This window comes from Monopterus albus, unplaced genomic scaffold (genome assembly GCF_001952655.1).
Source record: "Monopterus albus unplaced genomic scaffold, M_albus_1.0 scaffold63.1, whole genome shotgun sequence".
In the NCBI taxonomy this organism is placed as follows: Eukaryota; Metazoa; Chordata; class Actinopteri; order Synbranchiformes; family Synbranchidae; genus Monopterus; species Monopterus albus.
The window spans coordinates 2,519,549-2,538,881 of NW_018127943.1; the positions used below are offsets into that span (position 1 = coordinate 2,519,549).

A 19,333-nucleotide genomic window follows, 5' to 3' on the forward strand; every position below is an offset into this window, starting at 1 on the left:
CCCAGACAGCTATTTCTCTTGTCTAGACCTCGGTCGATGTTGAGACAACTGCTGTTCCATACAGTACGTGCTGAATGTTAGTAAGCCACATCACCATTAAGCTGATATATTAAATATGTTTTCCAACCACAATCTATAATTCTATATACACACACACACACACACACACACACATGTTTGTACAACACGTGAGTACAGACAGTGTTTCTTTCAAAGCTGCATTAACCATAACCTGTTATATTTTGGCAAAAATAAGAAAACTCACAATAAGATGGTGGACAGTGATAATAAAGTCATAATAAAAAGTAAATAAATAAATGCCAACCTGCCTGAGCAGCTGATAAATTATCCGGAGCTGCCAAGTTGGGAATGAAAGGGATATTCTGACCTGTAGTAATTTGGATGTAACTGTAGATATTTGACCAGAACACTCGCAGTGGTGGGCATCTCCACAGCATATACACCCGAGTGCCGCTGTCCTCTGTGCACCACCATCATCCTGTTGAAGTCTGGATGGCAACAGACCCTGTTTATAATCTTTGATTCAATAAGTCTCTGTTTCAAATCTCTTGACATAGGTAATCTATGCCATTCATTCTACGTGAAAACCATTTTAAGGGAAGATGCTGTGTATTTAGAAGCCTTTTGCCCTGGGCCAAATATTTTTATAGGGGATTATGTGCTGGACAGGGCAGGGACCAGTTAATTCCTGCAGTTTGTGCTCATGTGCTGGCAACCTCATACTGTACAGGCACGAGAGTGGGCTCAATCTTCTTTATCTACAGTAATTCCTCAATCTATTCCTTTAATCTCTTTGATGGAACAAATCTCAAAATGTCTTATGGAAAAAAAACTGTTCTAGTTCACCACAGGAGCAGGGACTTTGTAAGTGGCAGATACTGGATGCAACACCTCACAGCCAGTGGTGAGGCCCTTCGACGTTGGCTTCACTGGTACTGGTGGGCGCCACTTTACTTGCATTTTTGGAAGTTACAGATTATTCAGTGTCATGATTTCACAGGGAGAAAAGCACCAAACATCAACATGAAATTGCCAAAGCCAGAATGGCAGAGTCAGTGGTGGGTGCAGAGTAGGAGGGCTTGGAGGGAAGAAATGATGTCATTCCAGGAGGACACCATCAGTGTGCATTTGGCTCACTGAGTCACTGCACAGACAGACAGCAACAGATGAATACATTAGTATGACCAAAGGAACCTGCCAGAAATCCAGATCTACGGTGTGCATTCATCCAATATATCGAAACTCAAGCTGATGTAAGGCCCATTAAAAACCAGCATGTAAAGACAAAGACCAGTGCCTTTGGGCTAAGGATGAAACATATCAAACAGCACAGCTGAGCCTCTACAGGGACTCACTGTAAAGAGGCAAACACAGCCTGTCTGAACCGAGAGCCAAAAGCATCAACAGAAGAATTAACGAGTCAAAACAAACCTTGTAGCAATCTCAACACACATGCGCACCACTTCTTCATAGGAGCATTAATACACTGTAATTAGAAGTCCTGCCTGAGTGAGGAAACTAAATTCACCACATTCATCAGCGACTATTAAGCCGAGAGGAAGCACATACCTTATTTACATAAAATGTCTAAAACTAAAAACCTGGAGCTAAATAAAAACTGTGACAGGCAACTTATCTATTATCTCCAGCACTGGAATAACAAACACAAGCACTGCCAGGCATTTATAATCAAATCTCTTCTTACTGCAGCTATTTCCTTGCCTATGCTTTCAGTTCAGGGAGGGGTATAATGACTCCTGCATTTGTAGCTGCTGCTGGGTTGAGCTGGTAACCTGTGTGATCTATACTACACAAACAAGGCAATAAAATCTGCACCAACATTACAGGGCGAGGAAAAGTCACAGGCCCCTGCCTCCACCTTGGGCACTATGGTGCTGAGAAATACAACACAACATGGAACAGAGACACGACAGTGACAGGAAACTGGAAAGCCTTTCATGAACAGCTTCTCCAGGACATGAATGCTCATTGTCCTGTCAGCAGGCTCTATCATCAAACTACAGTATGTGTGGTTTATTATTTCATAGAACTAGGGATTTAAAGTATTAGGCAGAACAACAACTCACCCCATCCAGTAGAGTATTTGATAAGTGGACACGTGGATCCTTCCGGAAAGGAAACTCTAGGTTTTCTATGTGGAAAACAGTGTTGTCTCTGTCGATCATGAACACTTCGTTTTTTCCGTTGATCAGCATCATGTATCTGTGGGGGGAGACAATGAACCATGATGTTGTTGTAATCACCAGATAACAGGCTGTATTGCAAAAGACTCTTTAAAGAACCAGCACTAGCATACGATAACTACTAGCAAGCTTACAGGTGACTGACCACTATTGCCTGTGTGGGATATTACTGCAATGTTAACCGTTTCTGAGCCATTAAAACGACAAGTGTTACAAGGGGCACATTTAATTTATTAGTAAAACTGGTGGTTGTTATATTTTTGAATAAAAAGTGCAGCTGCCCCTTCATTACATGATTTTTCTCTTGCTGGACAATATGAACAGGACTGTGAACTGTGGTGGTTTTGAATTATTTATTAATAAATGAAAAGAAAAACCCAGCTTCATCAGGACTGTGAGGGCGTGGTTTGATCAGATACCGAATCAAATGTTAGAGAATTCTAATTATTGCACAGATGTGTCTTTAGCTTTATCTAAGAAGAGAATAAAAAAAAAAAAAAGGAATTACAAGGTACCCAACATGGTTCAAACTTTGGCATAAAATGGTTTTTCCATGTCAGATCCTACCACTCATAATAAGAAGTGTGATGAGAAAACATGTTTTCAGGAACTTTAAATATGGAGATAATGGAAGTAAGTTTGCTTCAAGTCTTTATTTTGTTTTTCTCAGTTATGTTTAAAAAATGTCTGCACTGATTTTACTCAAATGAAAACAACAAAGGCTCTGAATGTCTTTAACGTGCAAAATGGTTGCGCTGAATTAATAACAGCTTTTATAATGTCTGAGAAAAGACACCTGCTAATTACAATGCATTATCAAAGCGACCTCTTATCCTTTTATCTTGCTGTGCTTTTTAGGAACTACCATTTGCATTAAACAGAAAAACAAAGCATTTTTGACCTGTGTGATTCAGTGGCAAAATAAGCACACATCACAACTACCAACTTTTACCTGGTCACCTCTCGTAACTAAAGGATGTGGATTAGTAAAGGGAAGTTTCTTAGGCGCACAAATGCTAACTGAACTATTTATGACCATGTGAATAAAATGTGTCTTGCCAAATTACATTCTCTTTTGTATTACAATAGTCCCTGGTTGCCTTGCACCAACCCAGAAAGCCTCTCCTGGTAGGAGATTACTCTATCTTCAAATTGCATACATCACCGGTGGTTAGGTGGGGTTTTTTTTTGCATGAGCATACAGCTCAACTAATCCATAGCCAGCCTTTGCAGGTGAGATAAATACTTACAAAAAGACACCCCCATAGGCTCACACAAATTCAGCTTAGACCGAAATGCAACAATTACATTCGGCAGCAACCTTTCATAATCATTTTGACTAAACAAATGTTAGACAAAGCCGTGGTTCAACAGTACAGACTGAGTGGCCACTCTATTAGGCACACCTGTAAAGCCATGAAGCTGATTTTTATGATGCCTATGATGCATTTCTAACACTATCAAAGAGGTGTTATTCAAGGCAGAGTGGCTGTATTGAACTGCATTAGAATGTACAGATGTACCTGAGTGTATAAATGTTTTTCCTAAAACACTACATAGTCATCCTTGGGGTCATCCTTGATGTTATTGAATTCAACCGTTATTTTGCCCACTTTATCCTGTGTATTTCCCCTGTTGTGGCTTCACTGAAAATAGGTCAAAGAAGAACCAAAATGAAATTCAAGAAGACATGATATTGCTGGAAAATTACTTTTTTTTTTTTATCCATGAGTGCACTCAACTGAGAAATTCAAAAACTTGAGCGTGGTGACTGTTAGACTATTACAATAGTTGTCAGAGCAGGCCAGCTCACCCAGCATGGATCAGGACGTAGAGTATTTAGCTGATATTAATTTGACTTTAGTCTTCCTCTACGTTACGCTCACAGGTGTGCCAGATTGCTGGAGCATGACGCACAAAAATCAAGAACCTCGCACATTACTTTTTAGATTTTTATCGGTATTAATCCTCCATAAGTGCTCTGAAAGGTAAAGGAAAAAATCATTAAATAACATGAGCTTGCACTTGCACTCAAGTTTTCTACTCTGAGGTTTAATCCTCTATGGAGGTGTAAACTGTAAAAGTAATTTGTTAACAGCAATAATTCCACATGAGCTAATCTGCTATAATATAAAAACCCTATCTTGAAAACACTCATCCAAAACATTTGAAAAAAAAAATTACAATTTCAAGCAATCATACTTCTCAGTTTGTTCTTACTAAAGTTTCAAAGTGCTAAATAGTTTCTAATTTTAAGAAAAGGAGGGGATAAAACAGGCTCCATATACTCCATAGTTATCAAAATACGCAGGCTGTAATATAATAGTCCTGCATAATATCCAGAGAAGTACGAGTGTGTTAATACCAAATGTTTATTGTTGGATCAGCGGAGATGGCTGATCACTGAACTGGCAGACGTGACAGGCAATTTCAAATCAGGAACAGTAAATAAGACAAAATTCTTGATCCTCCCATCTGCTGGTTCCCAAAGATGAACAGAAAAGATGGGCCACACCAGAAAGCACAGGCACCATTGTTGCCTTTGTGTGTTCCTCCAGAATAGACTTTAAACTGTATCAGCAGCAGTCAGCATTCGCTGGTGAAATACTTTCATGCAGTCGCTTTGTGAACACTATAATTTACTGGGTTGCACAAATATCTGTTACTATGAAAATTATACTGGTTCTTCAAAACAAAATCATTATCCCCATAGACAGTAAATGTATCCGATTCAATAAACGTCAGCATGTGCTTCTGTAATATCAGCGGGTTCCACGTAACCCAAGACGTGTAGGCCCAATTCACACAGCAGTGAAATTTGAAGGGTTTAACCCATCATTCACACTAAAGGCACAAATGCCAGGAGGTGTGACAGACCGTCATTCATTGTGACATAAACCCCACCAATGAAGATTCTGGCACCACTTTCTTGCAATTCAAAACTCAAAATGTTAGCGAATTGTCCTCTGACGCATGCGAGTAACAAGCTGTAGACAAATCACACTTATTCTGATAATTTGCCTTCGGGAAACAGAGGTGCAGCTGTTTTCTACCAACAATCAACTTCATAAAAACACCTGGAGGAAAACCTGATCGGCACATCCTATGCCTTTTCCATTCAGCATAACATAGCTTTAATGCACCACTGCAGTCTGAATAAGGGTTAAATGGTAAATTACTGTCAAGTCTAGTGTGTTAATTCAAGATTTTACTAAACCACTAATGTCTTACACTGGAAACATGTTGAAAAGGGATCTATTCACATTGTTTTAAGTAATTGTTTATATAAGATGTCACAAAAAAAGCAGAAATGCCCATCAAAGGTTTATAGAGTCCAAGGTGACTAAGAAACAGTCCAAGACCTATAGATATTCAATATACAACTGTAATTTACGTTTCACATTTATATGCCTCCGCCAACCGGTCAAACTCACAGGTATGTGACAGAAGTGAGGTCATTGACCTTTGACCACCCAAATGTAATCTGTTCATCCTCGAGTCCAAGTGGACACTTGTGTGAAATTTGGAGAAATTCCCTTAAAGCGTTCCTGAGATATCGCAATCAGAAGAATCGGACGGACAGACAACCTGAAAACAAAATGCCTCTGGCCGTAGCTATCGGCAGCATGGAGGTAATATAACATAAAACCTTGTTAACTAATTGTTGAAGGAATAAGTATATGTACATTGCATGGAGTGGTGGAGTCTTGTCCTTGTAAAGTCCTTTGAGAAATGCTTTTGAGAGCTGGATTATAGTGTACCTGACTCGGATTGCCAAAAAAAAAAAAAGTCCAGGTTTTGCAATCTGGTAGCTTCATTACACACCTCTTATGAACCCAATTACACTTCACAGACTGCCTGCTGCTCTTTAATGCAAAATACCAAGTGCTGAATAAAGCTAGATGAACTAACATCCTAATGAGCAACTGCAGTCCTGCTACGTTTCAAAAGGTTAAGTATCCTAATCAATGCACCTGACAATAGGGGCTAATTACCTTGGAACTTTAATATATTAAGGAATTCATGCTATGAAAATGGGTAAAAAACTGTGGTGATGTACAAACTCAGAGATAACACAGGCTGAGAGGATGTATAGCTTTCAGGAAAACTGTCTCATGACAGAGATGGATTTGAGATTAATGACTTCCCCCGCTGGTAAAAGTTACGCATTCCTCACACCTGCTGTCTCTCCCCCATTGTCATAAAGGGATTAGATGTAATAAATATGCTGTTAACACCAGCTGGTTCAAAGTGGAAAACTTGACAAGCCGCCAAGAATGAGTGTGTGTATGTGTGTGTGTGTGTGTCAAATAAGACAAGCTGAAACAAGACTGCACCCAAAATAGAAATGAGCCTTTGACGAGCATTGTAGAAAATTGGGAAAACAGGTTTGTCATTGTGTATAATAGGCAGCTCATTTTCAATCGATCTGCTGGAACATTACCTGAATTAGTCAATTAAACATTTGGTCAATAAAATGCCCATCACAATATCTCAGAAAGCCAAGCCGTATTGAAATGGGTTGTAGTAGTATTTATTTAATTTATATAAAGAGAAAACATCTTTACGCTGAAGAAGCAGAGAGCGTTTCGTACGTTTTCGTGTAAAGTGACTTAAACCAATCAATCACTTACAGTGCCAATAGTGATTAATCTTCTACAGCTAGTATAATCATTTTATCTCTACAATAATCACAACGATGATACAAATGATACATGCGGCCTACACCAAGGTGAACTGAGGAGCAAAATAAAGGATCTACAATCAATAAAATTGTTAGAGATAGTGAATATTCAATATTAAGCTGCAAATTGAGTTTTCAGATGAACACACATTTCACGTGGCTTCAAAGACGGCACTGAATTACTGTTGCATAAATGAGAAAAATAAATAAGTAATTTTAAAAGATAAAAAGTTTCTTTTATTCCCCTGATCATTTTCCTTTGGAGCCAAATACAAGATAATTCAAAGATATTTTACAATTCCCATTAATTTTAAGGCACAGCATTGTGTGAAATTACTATCCAGTTTTGAGGGAATTAAAACTTTCAGCAGCTAACATGACAACACAAGTAATACCAAGAGTAGCTGGGTGGGAGAAGAAACCCATCAGGAGAACAAAAACTCCTGTCTCCAATAAATGCTGTGCTTTTTGTGCCTCTACTAATAAATGTGTAGGTAGACGGCACTCCTTTTCAACAATCACATTTCACAAAGGCCTTTTATTTTTTGGGGTGGGGGATATAGCCTTAAGATATAAACCAGGGTCGTCCTAGAGTCTTGTGAACAACAACAAATGTACAGTAGGAGGAGAAAGAAAGAATGGTGAGTGGGCCAGATGCTGCTGCACCTACATTTTCAGGGTGGGAGTGGACACACAGTGAAAGCATTAAAAAGATGTAGAGACATTGAAGACTGTAGTGGATAAGAAAGGGAACCAGAAATGCCCAAAAGGCTCAGTACAGGCAAATGATGTGGGGAAGGGATGAAATCTTTAACCTCAAAAGTGGACCACTGTCTGGGAAGATCAAACATCCAGGCTAAATGTCACAACACAGTAGATCTGTCAACCAGCGAGGACACAACAGGTCTGAACTGAGTAGAAGTGGTTCCCCTGCTGTCTAATTGGCCAGTTGGCCACAGCTAGCGCTGTCAAGTACGTTCAGAGGGAAGCAGAGGCAGACCATTAGGGCTGTGTTAGTCCAAGTGTCCCTCTTCTTCATGACAGTTTCACCTTTGTCATTCCTCCCTCTCTCTCGGAAGGTAACAGCAGACACTTTATTCTCTTTTTACGACCAACCAATAAACATTAATCTTATGGGCTCCCCTATCCACCCAAGCGTGCGTCCCTCCCTGCGTGCCCTCTCCTTTCTGCTCCTGTCAGCCTTAGATTTTATCCTTATCTCTCAGCACCATCCTCCGAGCACTTTAGCCCTAATGAGACACCGGCGGCCGTTGTGTCGGCTTTGCCAGTCAATCCCCACAGCATGACAGCGTAGCTGAGCTCCAGGAGAGGCCTTGCATCAGATCAAGCAGCTTTGCACATCATTAGTGGCTTGTCAATGTGCAGGACTGCTCTTCATAGCAAACGAGGCCAGGTCGCTTTTTGTTTTAGACAAGAGAACTACAAAAGATTCTTCTTCTTGCTATTATTTTATTGCATTTTTCTTTTCATAGTGTTAAGTGGTTTAGCATCCTCCTACATTATTGATCTGTTACATCCTTATCTTCCAGGAAGACCTCTTAGGTTTTCCAAACTGTTATTACTGGAGGTCCAAGATCTTGGCTAAAGCTCAAAGGCAATTGTGCATTTGCTATGGCCAGTCCAAACCTATGATAACGTGCCATTAGAGATCAGATCTGGCCCCACTCTGGGAGCATTTATATCACTACTGAAAACCCATCTGTTCTCACTAGCATTTGACCTTTGGTAAAACACTTCTGGCAGGGTTTACTCATCTATCTATTCATTTAATTTTATTTCTATTTCATTATGCTTTGCCGCGACTGCCAGTGGTATAAGTGGTTATTGTGATTATCATCTGCCAATTCTGGGTTTGCAAAGCAAACTCTAACATTATCCCCCTTTAGGGAGCCCTCACTCCCTAAATCACAACAATGACTCACAAAGAAAAGCTTTATCGGAGGTGAAAAGGTTGACCAGAGGAACATTCACGAAATCAACCTTTTGAAAACACCAATCTCACATTGGTATGGCTTGTATAAGTTTCTGACATTTTCGTGTCATTCTGGTACGTCAAATCATAGCAGGCTCATTAGACGCATTATGTTCTCTCTGAAATACTTAAGACATGCTGTCTGCCTATGTTGGAAAGCAAAAGTGTTCAGTGTTTCTGAATGGCCACACTATAAGGCTGAGTGAAATGTTGACCATGATAAAGAGGGACATTTTCACACAGGCTCTGTTCAAAATCATTCTCTACTCACTATATAATGCACTACGTCGTGTGTTCGCCTTGTTGTAGTTGTGTCTGAATGCTGTGTTAGTTTGGACAAGTGTTAGTTTGGCAAATGCACTTGTGGTTAATTTCCCCACATGTAGGATGAGAGACAAATAAAAAAAAAAGGTAGTGGATGTAGAGAACTATGTCTCCTCAACAGCACAACACAACAAACCCACATTAAAGCTTTTTGTAACTCACATCCCAGTGTTTCCTTAATTTTAAAGTACTACAGAACAGGTGCACTAGTAAACATGTGTGAAGTACTCTACAAATTCCTATTTACACACTTTATACTTTTGTGAACTGACATTTGTCCCATATTTATTCTGAGCGCCATTTGAAGCCACTAAAGCACAAAGACACAATAAAAAGCCCAAATGTGTAATAACAATATTAACCTGAAAGGAAGGCAGAGTTTTGGTGGAATCCAATAAGTACTAAGTAAATATCCAAGAGACCGTACAACACAAGTAGTAAACAACCACCCAATAAACATACAACTCTTCTGCTAAACTCTCTTTCAGATCTAACCTGGTTTGCCAAAGAAAACAACGGACTTTTGTTTCCTCATTTTAAATGATAGACTGTAGTAGTGGTTACAGACAGGAGAGGATTTTGAGGAGTAAATGAAGACAGCCAAAGATTTCCACAAGTCCAGTTTCTCTAATAAAATCCAACTCAAGCAGCATTGTTTGTTTAAAGTCCCAAGCACGTAATTGGCCCCTCTCCCTCCTCCTCCTCTTCCTCTCTGGGGTCCAAACCAATCTAGCCCAGACAGAAGGCTCTACAACAAGATGATTAAACACCCAACTCAGCCTGCATTTCCCCTTTTGGCAAATCCACTGATTCGCTGGCCTTTCTGATGCCCATTAGAAGCCACCTTTTGGCAGATAGCAAGCACTGACAGTTTCTTCACTGGTTGGCTGGTCTGTGCATCAGGAGGGCTGCATAATATTTCTAGGTGAATGGGGCTGCTTCAGTACTTTGTCACCATCTTGCCTGTTATTGTGCTACTGAGCAAGGCAGTCTAACTGTCAGAACAGCTGACGTATAGGTCGGTGTTCAAAGGAGGCTGCAGATGTGCTGGGAATCATTCATTTGGGACTGAAAATAACTCATTCGGAGCACTGCTGAAAATAAACATTAAACCTTTTCCTGCAAAAACAATACTTTTGTATGAAAAAAGAAAAGGAAATGACTCACTTTAAAAGTAAAACTAGCTTGCATTAGAATAGGTAACTTTCTTATCTTCACCAGAGAAACAAAAGGAAAGCTGGAAGGATTTAGAATAATGTAAGACCTAGGGGAAGACTTCTGCCAATATGCAAAGAGAAAAATCTTTCCAAACCACCTTGAAGAGACAAATTTCCTATTAAAAATCCAATTCAGGTCTTAAAAATGCCAGTAGTTAGAAAGAGATGCTCAATAAGAACTTTTCTGCACACTCCATGCAGCGCATGGCGACAGTGTCAAATTAAAATCACACTGCACCAATGCGATCAGTAAATCTCACAGACATTGTACACAACCTCAGAACTCGTTAATCCTGTCCGATGGATTGCAAAGTCCTCCACCTATTACAGATAATTTTTCTGAATTCATACTTTTTTCATCATTCGAGACATTTTAGAATTAAAAGAGCCCCAGAAATTGTGATTAAAATTTTATAATGTTTTACTTATACCCACTAACTGCAGAAAAACTTTGTGTCTTGAATTTAACACCAGCAAACCAGGATATTGCCCCAGGTGAATGAAGAACTACACCTTCAGTTTTCTTGTTCTTTATTTTTCACTAAGTCCTTTCTCATCACCGCCTCTCTTTTGCAATTTCAATCTCACACAAACTTGCATTAAAGGTGTGACTATTTGTGGTTCAGATGAGGAATAAGAAGGTAGAATACTTTTAAAAAAAGACAAGTTGTGATCCTCCCCTCAACTCTAGAATCAAGTAATATCAGACTAGAACCATTAGGACAAGCTGTCCCTCACAGGCAGGAGAAAGCCCCTTCACTTTCTTCACATCTATATTACCTGCAAGCAACCCAGAGCTAGGTTACAACATTGTGAATATCCACCTAACACCGCTGCATCCATCATTTCTGGAATTCCTGCAGTCGCTGTCAGACACACACTGCGTATACCTGTGCGTGGAGTTTCCAAAGAAATAATGCTGTTGTCGGCACAAAGCAGAAAAAAAGCTGCCGAAAAACCAACCGGTACCATACTGACAGAAGCCGAACAAAGGAAACCAACAAAGTTCACCATATATCAAGTCAAACTGTTTGTCATGTAAATATGCCGAGGCTGAGATTCTGAGTTTATTTACACACACAAACAGGAAAATGAACAGCAGCTTCAGCTTTATGTGGTGAAGCCAGGGAACAGCTCCAGAAAGGTGGTAACAGTCCACAGAATCACTGAAGTGACAAAACTTTCTATACCGTTTTACCCCACTGCTGCTGACATGATTTGGTCAGGTTTTATTAGCAGCACATCTCAACGTTTCCTCTTTTACACGGTTCCCTATAACAGTAGTAAGTAAAGCAGTTTCACTGGTAAAAACTGTGACTGGCAATAGAAGCCGCACTAGAGTGTGGATACCCGAACCAAGCCTGATGGGACCCCCAGGGTTGTACAGACATTTAGAAATTATGTTCAGGTCCAGGTCGGGTACAAACATGTTGGTAAAACTTTAGGCTAGAGAGATGGAGCAATCAAACGTCTGCTTCGTTTAATGACAAGGAGGAAAAAACACCGTGAGGAAGCAAAGACCCTCACTTCTCTAATGCAACACACACAAGATTAGCACTGATGGAATTACACTTAGTGTAAATACATGAGTCTCTCTCATTTTCTAAAGCACAATTCTGAAGGTTCTAGTGAGACTAAACTTTAATGTTGCTTTTTCCACTATCGAAACCTAATGAGCAGTATTCCCTGTTTTTCCTGGTACCTGATTTTTAGTACTACCTCCTGAGGGATGCTGAAATTTAGCTCCCAGAATGCACCTCCGTAGTGGAAACTAACGCAGAACCCGTGACAAGCGTTACTCGACGTGACACGTCTCGGTAGGTTCCTATAATAGAAAAGCCACTTAAATGATTCCGGTGGGTGGGACTTGTTGTGTCACAGAACTCATACGTATTAGTTCAAGGAAGCCATTATAAAAACCAACCGTAGTCCAAAAATACAACATGTAGGAACTACGCCCAACCAGATACACAGTCAGTCTGCTCATTTGTTTCTTTCTCCAGTTTTCCCCCCAGATGACATACATGGAGACAAACTGCTGAGGTCTAGGCTTAAATACTATTCAAATGAGTCAAGGATTCAAATACTTGATGTGATGGTGTTGTTGTGTTTCGTAGGACAGAACAAGAAGCTGTGCAAAGCTCTAACAATTTATATTTCAGTGGGTTAATATTTAAAAATCATGATTTAACCATCATAGCTTGTTTTTATTTCAGAGATCTGTGAAAAAAGAAAGTGTTCTTCACTACAAACTAGGACAGCAAGTAATGATTATTTTCATTTAATCCATTTGTATATAGATAAAAAATAAAATGGTAAATCTTCCCACTGGAAGTTTTTTTATTTTATTTTAGTTAGTAAATCGAATAATAACTGAAAATCTGGTATCATTACTCTTCAAGATTCAAGCAGCTGAAGGTAAAACAGGGTCAAGGGTAAGAGCTGGAGGCAGAAGAGAAGAGCTCCGAATCACTGTAAATTTAAGAGCAAACCTTTCTAACAACAATTTTAAGCGATCGAAGATAATGGCGATCGATTACACACATTAGCAGCATCTTGGTCATGGCCCAAAACCGTACTCTGCTAGTCTCACTCTTACAGGAAATTAAAGCAGTGGTATGTAAAATTCAAAGTGACTGCAGTCATTAAATATTCACCAGCACACTGCACGTTTGTACCGGCGAGAGAGACAGCAGACTACTGGAATACTAAATCTCTTTTTTCTCCCCTCAAAACTAGCTTTTGGAAACAGAGACATAAAAGAAAACAACAAATTCACTGTCAAACGTGACAGGAAAGAAGAAGTGCCCTTCTACTCCCCGTTGGACACAGTGTTCAGTCTGTGGCTTGATCAGTGAAGCCACAGAAGGCACTGTGATTAAACACTAATAAGAAACAACAGTAAAGGTAGTCTGTATGAACAAACCAGGAAAGTAAATCGACTCCACTGGACACAAACTGGCTGCACACCCGAAAGGAGCCAAATGAAATGGAAGAGGAGACAATAGTTCCAGTCAGAGACAAAAAAGAGTGATGACTGCACTGACACATATGGATGAAGAGTCATTTATTGCAAAGAAAACCTAAAAATAATGGGCTCACCGTGTGCCATCAGCTTTCCAGCTGACTTTGTATGGTTTCTGTTCCAGGAGACGGAGGTTGTGTCTATCCATGGACACAGGCTGAGCCCCAGGAAAACCAGGCCTGTCACAGCAATGAAAACACAACAGATGACATTTATTTTAGTTGATAAATAAATGCAATTTTGCTCTTACTGTACAATTATAAGCGCCACGCTCCGGTGTTGAGACTTTGGTCCCAGCACCGTTATTACAGAGAGCTCCAGGGATCTACTAAGACTGTCAGCGGTGGTCAAAACAGATAGCACATCCACTTTTTGATAAGCTGACATGAGAAACACTGTCTCAATACACACACCTATATAACATGACAAAGTTTATGACATGTTGAATCAGTGTGAATACAATCAAATGTTCAGTGCGACTGTTCCTAATCTATGCAGCAACCACATCTACATAAACTAGAAAACATTCACTACATATTCTGTTAGCCGAGCAGTGAAACACACAAATTCTGAGTAACAAAAAACAACACTGACTAATTACAATCATTTAAACTGATCAAACATTTATGGAAAAAGTTTCATTTTACTGTAGGAAAACTCCTGTGGAGAAATATTAACTGTGGATTTTAATCTTATAGGACCTCTACAAACAAAACAGTGAAAAATTGTTACCTTCCTAAACTCATTTAAAACTTTAATAAACAACGCCCCAAATATAATATAATGATTTTGGTATTATGGCTGTAGGGGAAACATTTTAGGCTACTTTGTTTCATACTCGAGCGTGAACGAATCCAATGATTAATGCATAAAGAATGTATGAAGCTGTCGTAACTAATGTGATGCCACTGTGACACATGACCTCCGGAGACCTGCCAACTGGATCCTTATTTTTACAACAAACCACTGCACTTAAAAGTCAAACTGAGAAACTTTGTAGGAAGCATGTGAAAAGTAATTTCTGTCACAGTCTAAATCTTTTTATTAAGCTTTGTAGCCATGCTTACACCATTGTCCATCTGTCGGTTGGTCAGTCATTTCATTGCTTTGGTCCAGATTCATTAATTTGAAGTTTTCTCCAGGTATTCATGGTTCCCAGATGATGAATCCTGCTGACCTTAGAGGCCCCCCCCCTAACATCTCCTCTACTATCATGAAGTTCACTTTTCTGGCTTTGACTGAAATGTCTCAACAACAACTGGATGGACTGCCCCTGAATCTGGTACAGACAATAATGTTTAAGACTATATATTTTAAAATGTTTCATACATATGGGCCCAAAAAACACAATCCCCTGCCTCTGCAAAAGTGGGCCTCTTTACTGGATGACCTCCAAAAACACCTCCTCAACAATATGTTTGTTATGTAGTGGGAGGCAGACAGTGGTAGCAAAAACTTGCTGAATTCACAACTACATGTGGACCTCATTACATGAGAAGATTCAAGTACACAAAGGTGTTACAAAAAAATAACACAGCAACTGTAGGTAGTGGAAGAAAAAGAGCACGGGCTGTTCCGTCTGCTGTGACAAAAAGCAGCGGTAGAGCTGACTCTACAATTAAATGTAAAAAATAAAAAAAAAGATGCAGCATACGCCATTTCTCCAAAAAGAAAAAAACATCTATTCCTGAGTCTGCTACCTGTCTGCAAGTGTCAAAATCTAAAAAGAGGGTGATTTAGGACAAATGAGTCACTCACAGCACAGCGCACCCACATAAGAGTACACACAGACACACACTTTCCCAAAGGGGGGGGCCATGAGGACGAAAGGGGGCTCTTACTTTTCCCACTCGGCCATCTCCTGACACCGTCTTTGGATCTTGCCTAGTTTGGGTTGTGCCGTGACCTGTGTGACACCTTTGACCGAGATGCGTTCAAGGAAAACTGCACCCTGGGATGAAATACAAAGGAAAACAGAAGGTTGAACGTGAACTGAATATAAGGAGACACACAAAGCCTCCTACACAAAGAAGAAAAACATTTGGAATACCAGTGATACTTCCGAAACAGCTGCTTCTTTGCTTTGTGTATCCCTGTGTGCTCATCTGGTTTAACCCCAAGGAGACAGGACTACACTACCTTCTCTCCCCTCACTAACTTTTTACTCCGGATATACACGAAATCTACTTTGATAGAAACAACATCTGCAGCACACAGTCACCTCATTTCCTAGGCTCACATTTCTTTTCCGGCATGACCTTTTCCCTCTCATTCTGCCCAAATGGGTCTTGCAAATTGGTATAATATGATAATATATGCCAATTAGAACAGAAACAGATGATATGGTATGTCGCACCGAGTGCCATTAGTGCATATGTTTTCAGTATGAATGGCTGTAGTGAGAAGGGAAAGACATGAAAAGATCATATATATACCCCACTGCCCACCTTCCAATCCAGAAGGACTTTTGTGAGTTGGACAGCAGTGCACCAAAGTCATCTATTTCTTATTGCTTGCTCAAAAGCTATTTTAACTTGGGTACAGGATTTGTGCAGGCTTCAAGTTAAATTTAAGACTTTTCAATAACACACAGAACTCAACTTAAAACTTATTTCATGAAGGTGTAGTGGCCAAAGTATTAAGACAAAGTGAAAATCCAGTAGGGATGATGTGCTTTTATTATATGACTTTTTTTTCCAGGACTTCTCAGGTGTATAATTTCTAATGATGCAACTAATTAAATTAAAGCAGCCTGGACCAAAATAATCGGCTTAAACTGGACAGATGGATTACCCAGTGAAAAAGTGATCAACTAGTTTAAGTTTTTACTGTCTGGGCGATTAATCAATCAACAGAGAGAAAAATCCTAAACCCTTAAACTGTTATTTAAAACAATGACCCGTGTTCTACTGTCACACATTAAATGAGACCAAACTCTTTTATATGTGCTAAAACAAAACATCTTATACAGAAGCATTAGTTCAGATTACAGCTGAAACAATAAGTCTGTTTTTTTAATTGACTAATTGGAAAGTATTTAGACAACTCATTAACTGTTTCAATCATTTTTCAAGCACCAGCATCAATAATTTGTGGCTTCAATCTCTTCAAATGATCACTTCAAACATCCCTTGGGCTCAGAAAGTGATAACTATTCTTTTCCTGGTTTTTAACAAGCAGACTAATTGGCAATGAAAATGATCACTATATGTTTGGGCAACAGAAATTTGTGGATAAGATTCAATGATCAATATACAATTCTATTGACAAAAGCGAGGGCACTGTGCATATAGGCTATACAGTCATTCTTAAATGCTTCAAACATGTTACAGCACAGTGTGCACAAGGTAAGCATGGAGAAACTTTCCCATCACAAACTACACTCCGCTCAAAAGCCGATCATTGATTAATCTAAGTATGCGCTCCCCAAAAATAACAGCACTGTTTCTTCTTGTCACATCAAAAGTGTTTCATTCAAGCAGATTCTATGACGTTTTCCCTCTTTAACTGGTCGCCAACCAGTCTGACTGTGGGGCCTACCACTCAACCAAAGAGTATTCCTTAATGCAGTCTGCGAGAGCTGCTGCTGCTGCTGCTGCTCTTCTCCCCTCTGGCTTCTTCCTCCTAGATCTGTCTGCTGTATCATATTCTCGACTATTAGATTTGTCTTGATTCAGGTTTTCAATAAGCTCTGTGCGCCACAAAAGTGATAGAAGCACACTTTGTAGCTTGTATTTGGATGTAACCCTAAGTGGCAAATTGCAAGTGGAATTACGTGTACAAATATTTTGCACCAACAAACAATATGTTTTGATTTTGTTCCTGCTGTTCAAACACTGGTGCTTCTGCCTTTTAATTTCTTCTACTCTGACTGATGAATGTTGGGGATGCAATATGAATTTAAGCTTCTTGCAACTTCTCAAAATGAGCCTGATGAGAGCATCAGCTGAATGCAAACAAAAGAAAATGTGATTATGCGCGACTGGAGATGATTTAATACTTCTAATTTTACCAAAGTGCACTGATGAAAGCGTTACATAAAGACAGGCAGACAGCTTTTATCTAATCAAAATGATAACTTTGCCAGAAGTGTAATTTTCTCTACATCTTATTAGGTATAGTTAAAACATAAGAGTCTCATCACTAAGACGCTCACCCTGAATGAGATCCCTGTTCATGTTGAGCACAGAGGGACCAACAGATTTTCTACTTCTCAGTTCATTCTGTGACTTCTCTGAAGTCTTACCTGCTTTAGCCTCTCCTTCTTTCGTTTTCCAGGCGCTGACCCAGAGGAACTGGGACCTGACTCCTGACCGACCACATTACCGTCATCATCCGCTTCACCGTCATCGTCGTCGTCAAAGCACCAGTCAGGCAGTGAGGGGGCGGAGGGCGTGTCCTCCTCGTCACCATAGCGACAGAAAAGCTCTTTGAGGTAGTCCCCCTTATAGATCCCTGGGGCCCGGGCCTTAGCGAAAGCAGCCACAGCTGCGTCGACTCTGATAAGAGAGAGAACAACCGTTTTATCTGTTAGTAAAAACTTCCTAAAACGCAGGTTAAATATGTGTAGGGTTGCAACCAAAGAATTAAAATAAAGTAACATTACTCATTGTGAATCAAATCTCAAATTAAACTGCATGACCAGCCCTTTCCAAAGATGCTAGTATGTTTGCTAGTCTGTGCACCAAAGGTTTGTGAGGCAATTGGGTTTTGAAGCGACTTAAAAAAGTGACACAAGTGAAAGGCTATCATAGCAAATTATGGTAGATCTGGAGAGTCCTGACTGCCCAGGGAGAAAAACAATCAATATCCATAAATATGTCCTAAAGCTCCTTTTGCAGTTGAGTTTAACTTTGTTTCTTTTTTATATTACATACTAATATTCACTCTGACCGCCAGCACATACGGCCTTTTTTTAAGCCTATGTGTCTAGAGAGATTCTGCTTCCTCACAGTGCTGCTCCACCCGTGACACGTCCTTAACCCCCAACCAGCTACTGTAAATTTTTTAACATCTGTATCGTGGAGTGAGAAGCCCTGTCACCGATAACCAGCAAGTGAAGCTCTGTTTCGGTTGCTGCTGCCAGACTGGCTTTTTCGTGCCGTCACACACACACAAACGTTCTGCAGAAGATGGGATTATTAGTTAAAAAAGACTGACAAGAGCTGGGAGAGTTCAATGCCACAGTAACAATGATGCAAGCCACTGAGTGAGCACCATGGTGTATGGTTTGTATTATCATGCAAGGCAACTGTCAGCAGTGTGGAACTGCACTCACAACAGTGTAAGCCCTTACCCCCAGTCCATCTTCTCCACCAGGTATGCACATATCAGAAAGCCTGTCCGGTTGAAGCCATGTGTGCAGTGAACACCTTCGGGGGAAAAAGAAGATATCCAGCACAGAGGTCAAAAACTCAGAATCCCTCTTTATTCCACAATTATATCCAATCTTAAGTATTTAGCAAACACTCTTCAAAATGCAATGATAGCATATGCTGAAATCTATCAATTTAAGGAAGCATGATGTGAGCAAGCCTTGGGGATCTTATCCAATGTGTTGCCCTCTTACATCAATAACATCAGCTGTCTTTGTGATGTACTAAGGCCATGTTTTGAGCAAGGGCATTAAGTCACACACTTAAAGGACTCACGGGAAGCTCCCCCTCTCCTTAGAGGGGGGGGTCCTGCCTTTATATTCACATCCAATATCAGTGTGACACCAGCCACTGCACAGAATAGACCCAGAGATTAATGAAACCCTAAGGCAGGCAAAGAGTGGATAAAAGGGCAAACAAAACAAGAGAGAGAGCGTATTCGTTATACTGAAGGGAACAGGACCCATCTGTAATGCAGACCGTCTGTTGC

The 19,333-nt window shown here is 40.0% G+C and overlaps 1 protein-coding gene across 4 annotated transcripts in view; it reads right to left on the bottom strand.

Annotated features, from left to right (window-relative positions):
- rngtt (RNA guanylyltransferase and 5'-phosphatase) overlaps nt 1-19,333 on the bottom strand; it is a 66,913-nt gene that overhangs the window by 41,524 nt on the left and 6,056 nt on the right. For all 4 annotated transcript variants that reach the window (XM_020603987.1, XM_020603988.1, XM_020603985.1 and 1 more), the window contains exons 6-10: nt 18,765-18,840; nt 17,715-17,967; nt 15,310-15,419; nt 13,546-13,647; nt 2,109-2,244 (exon numbers count right to left, since the gene is read on the bottom strand). In XM_020603987.1, coding sequence (XP_020459643.1) covers nt 2,109-2,244; nt 13,546-13,647; nt 15,310-15,419; nt 17,715-17,967; nt 18,765-18,840 — 677 coding nt within the window. The remainder of the gene's footprint in view (nt 1-2,108; nt 2,245-13,545; nt 13,648-15,309; nt 15,420-17,714; nt 17,968-18,764; nt 18,841-19,333) is intronic.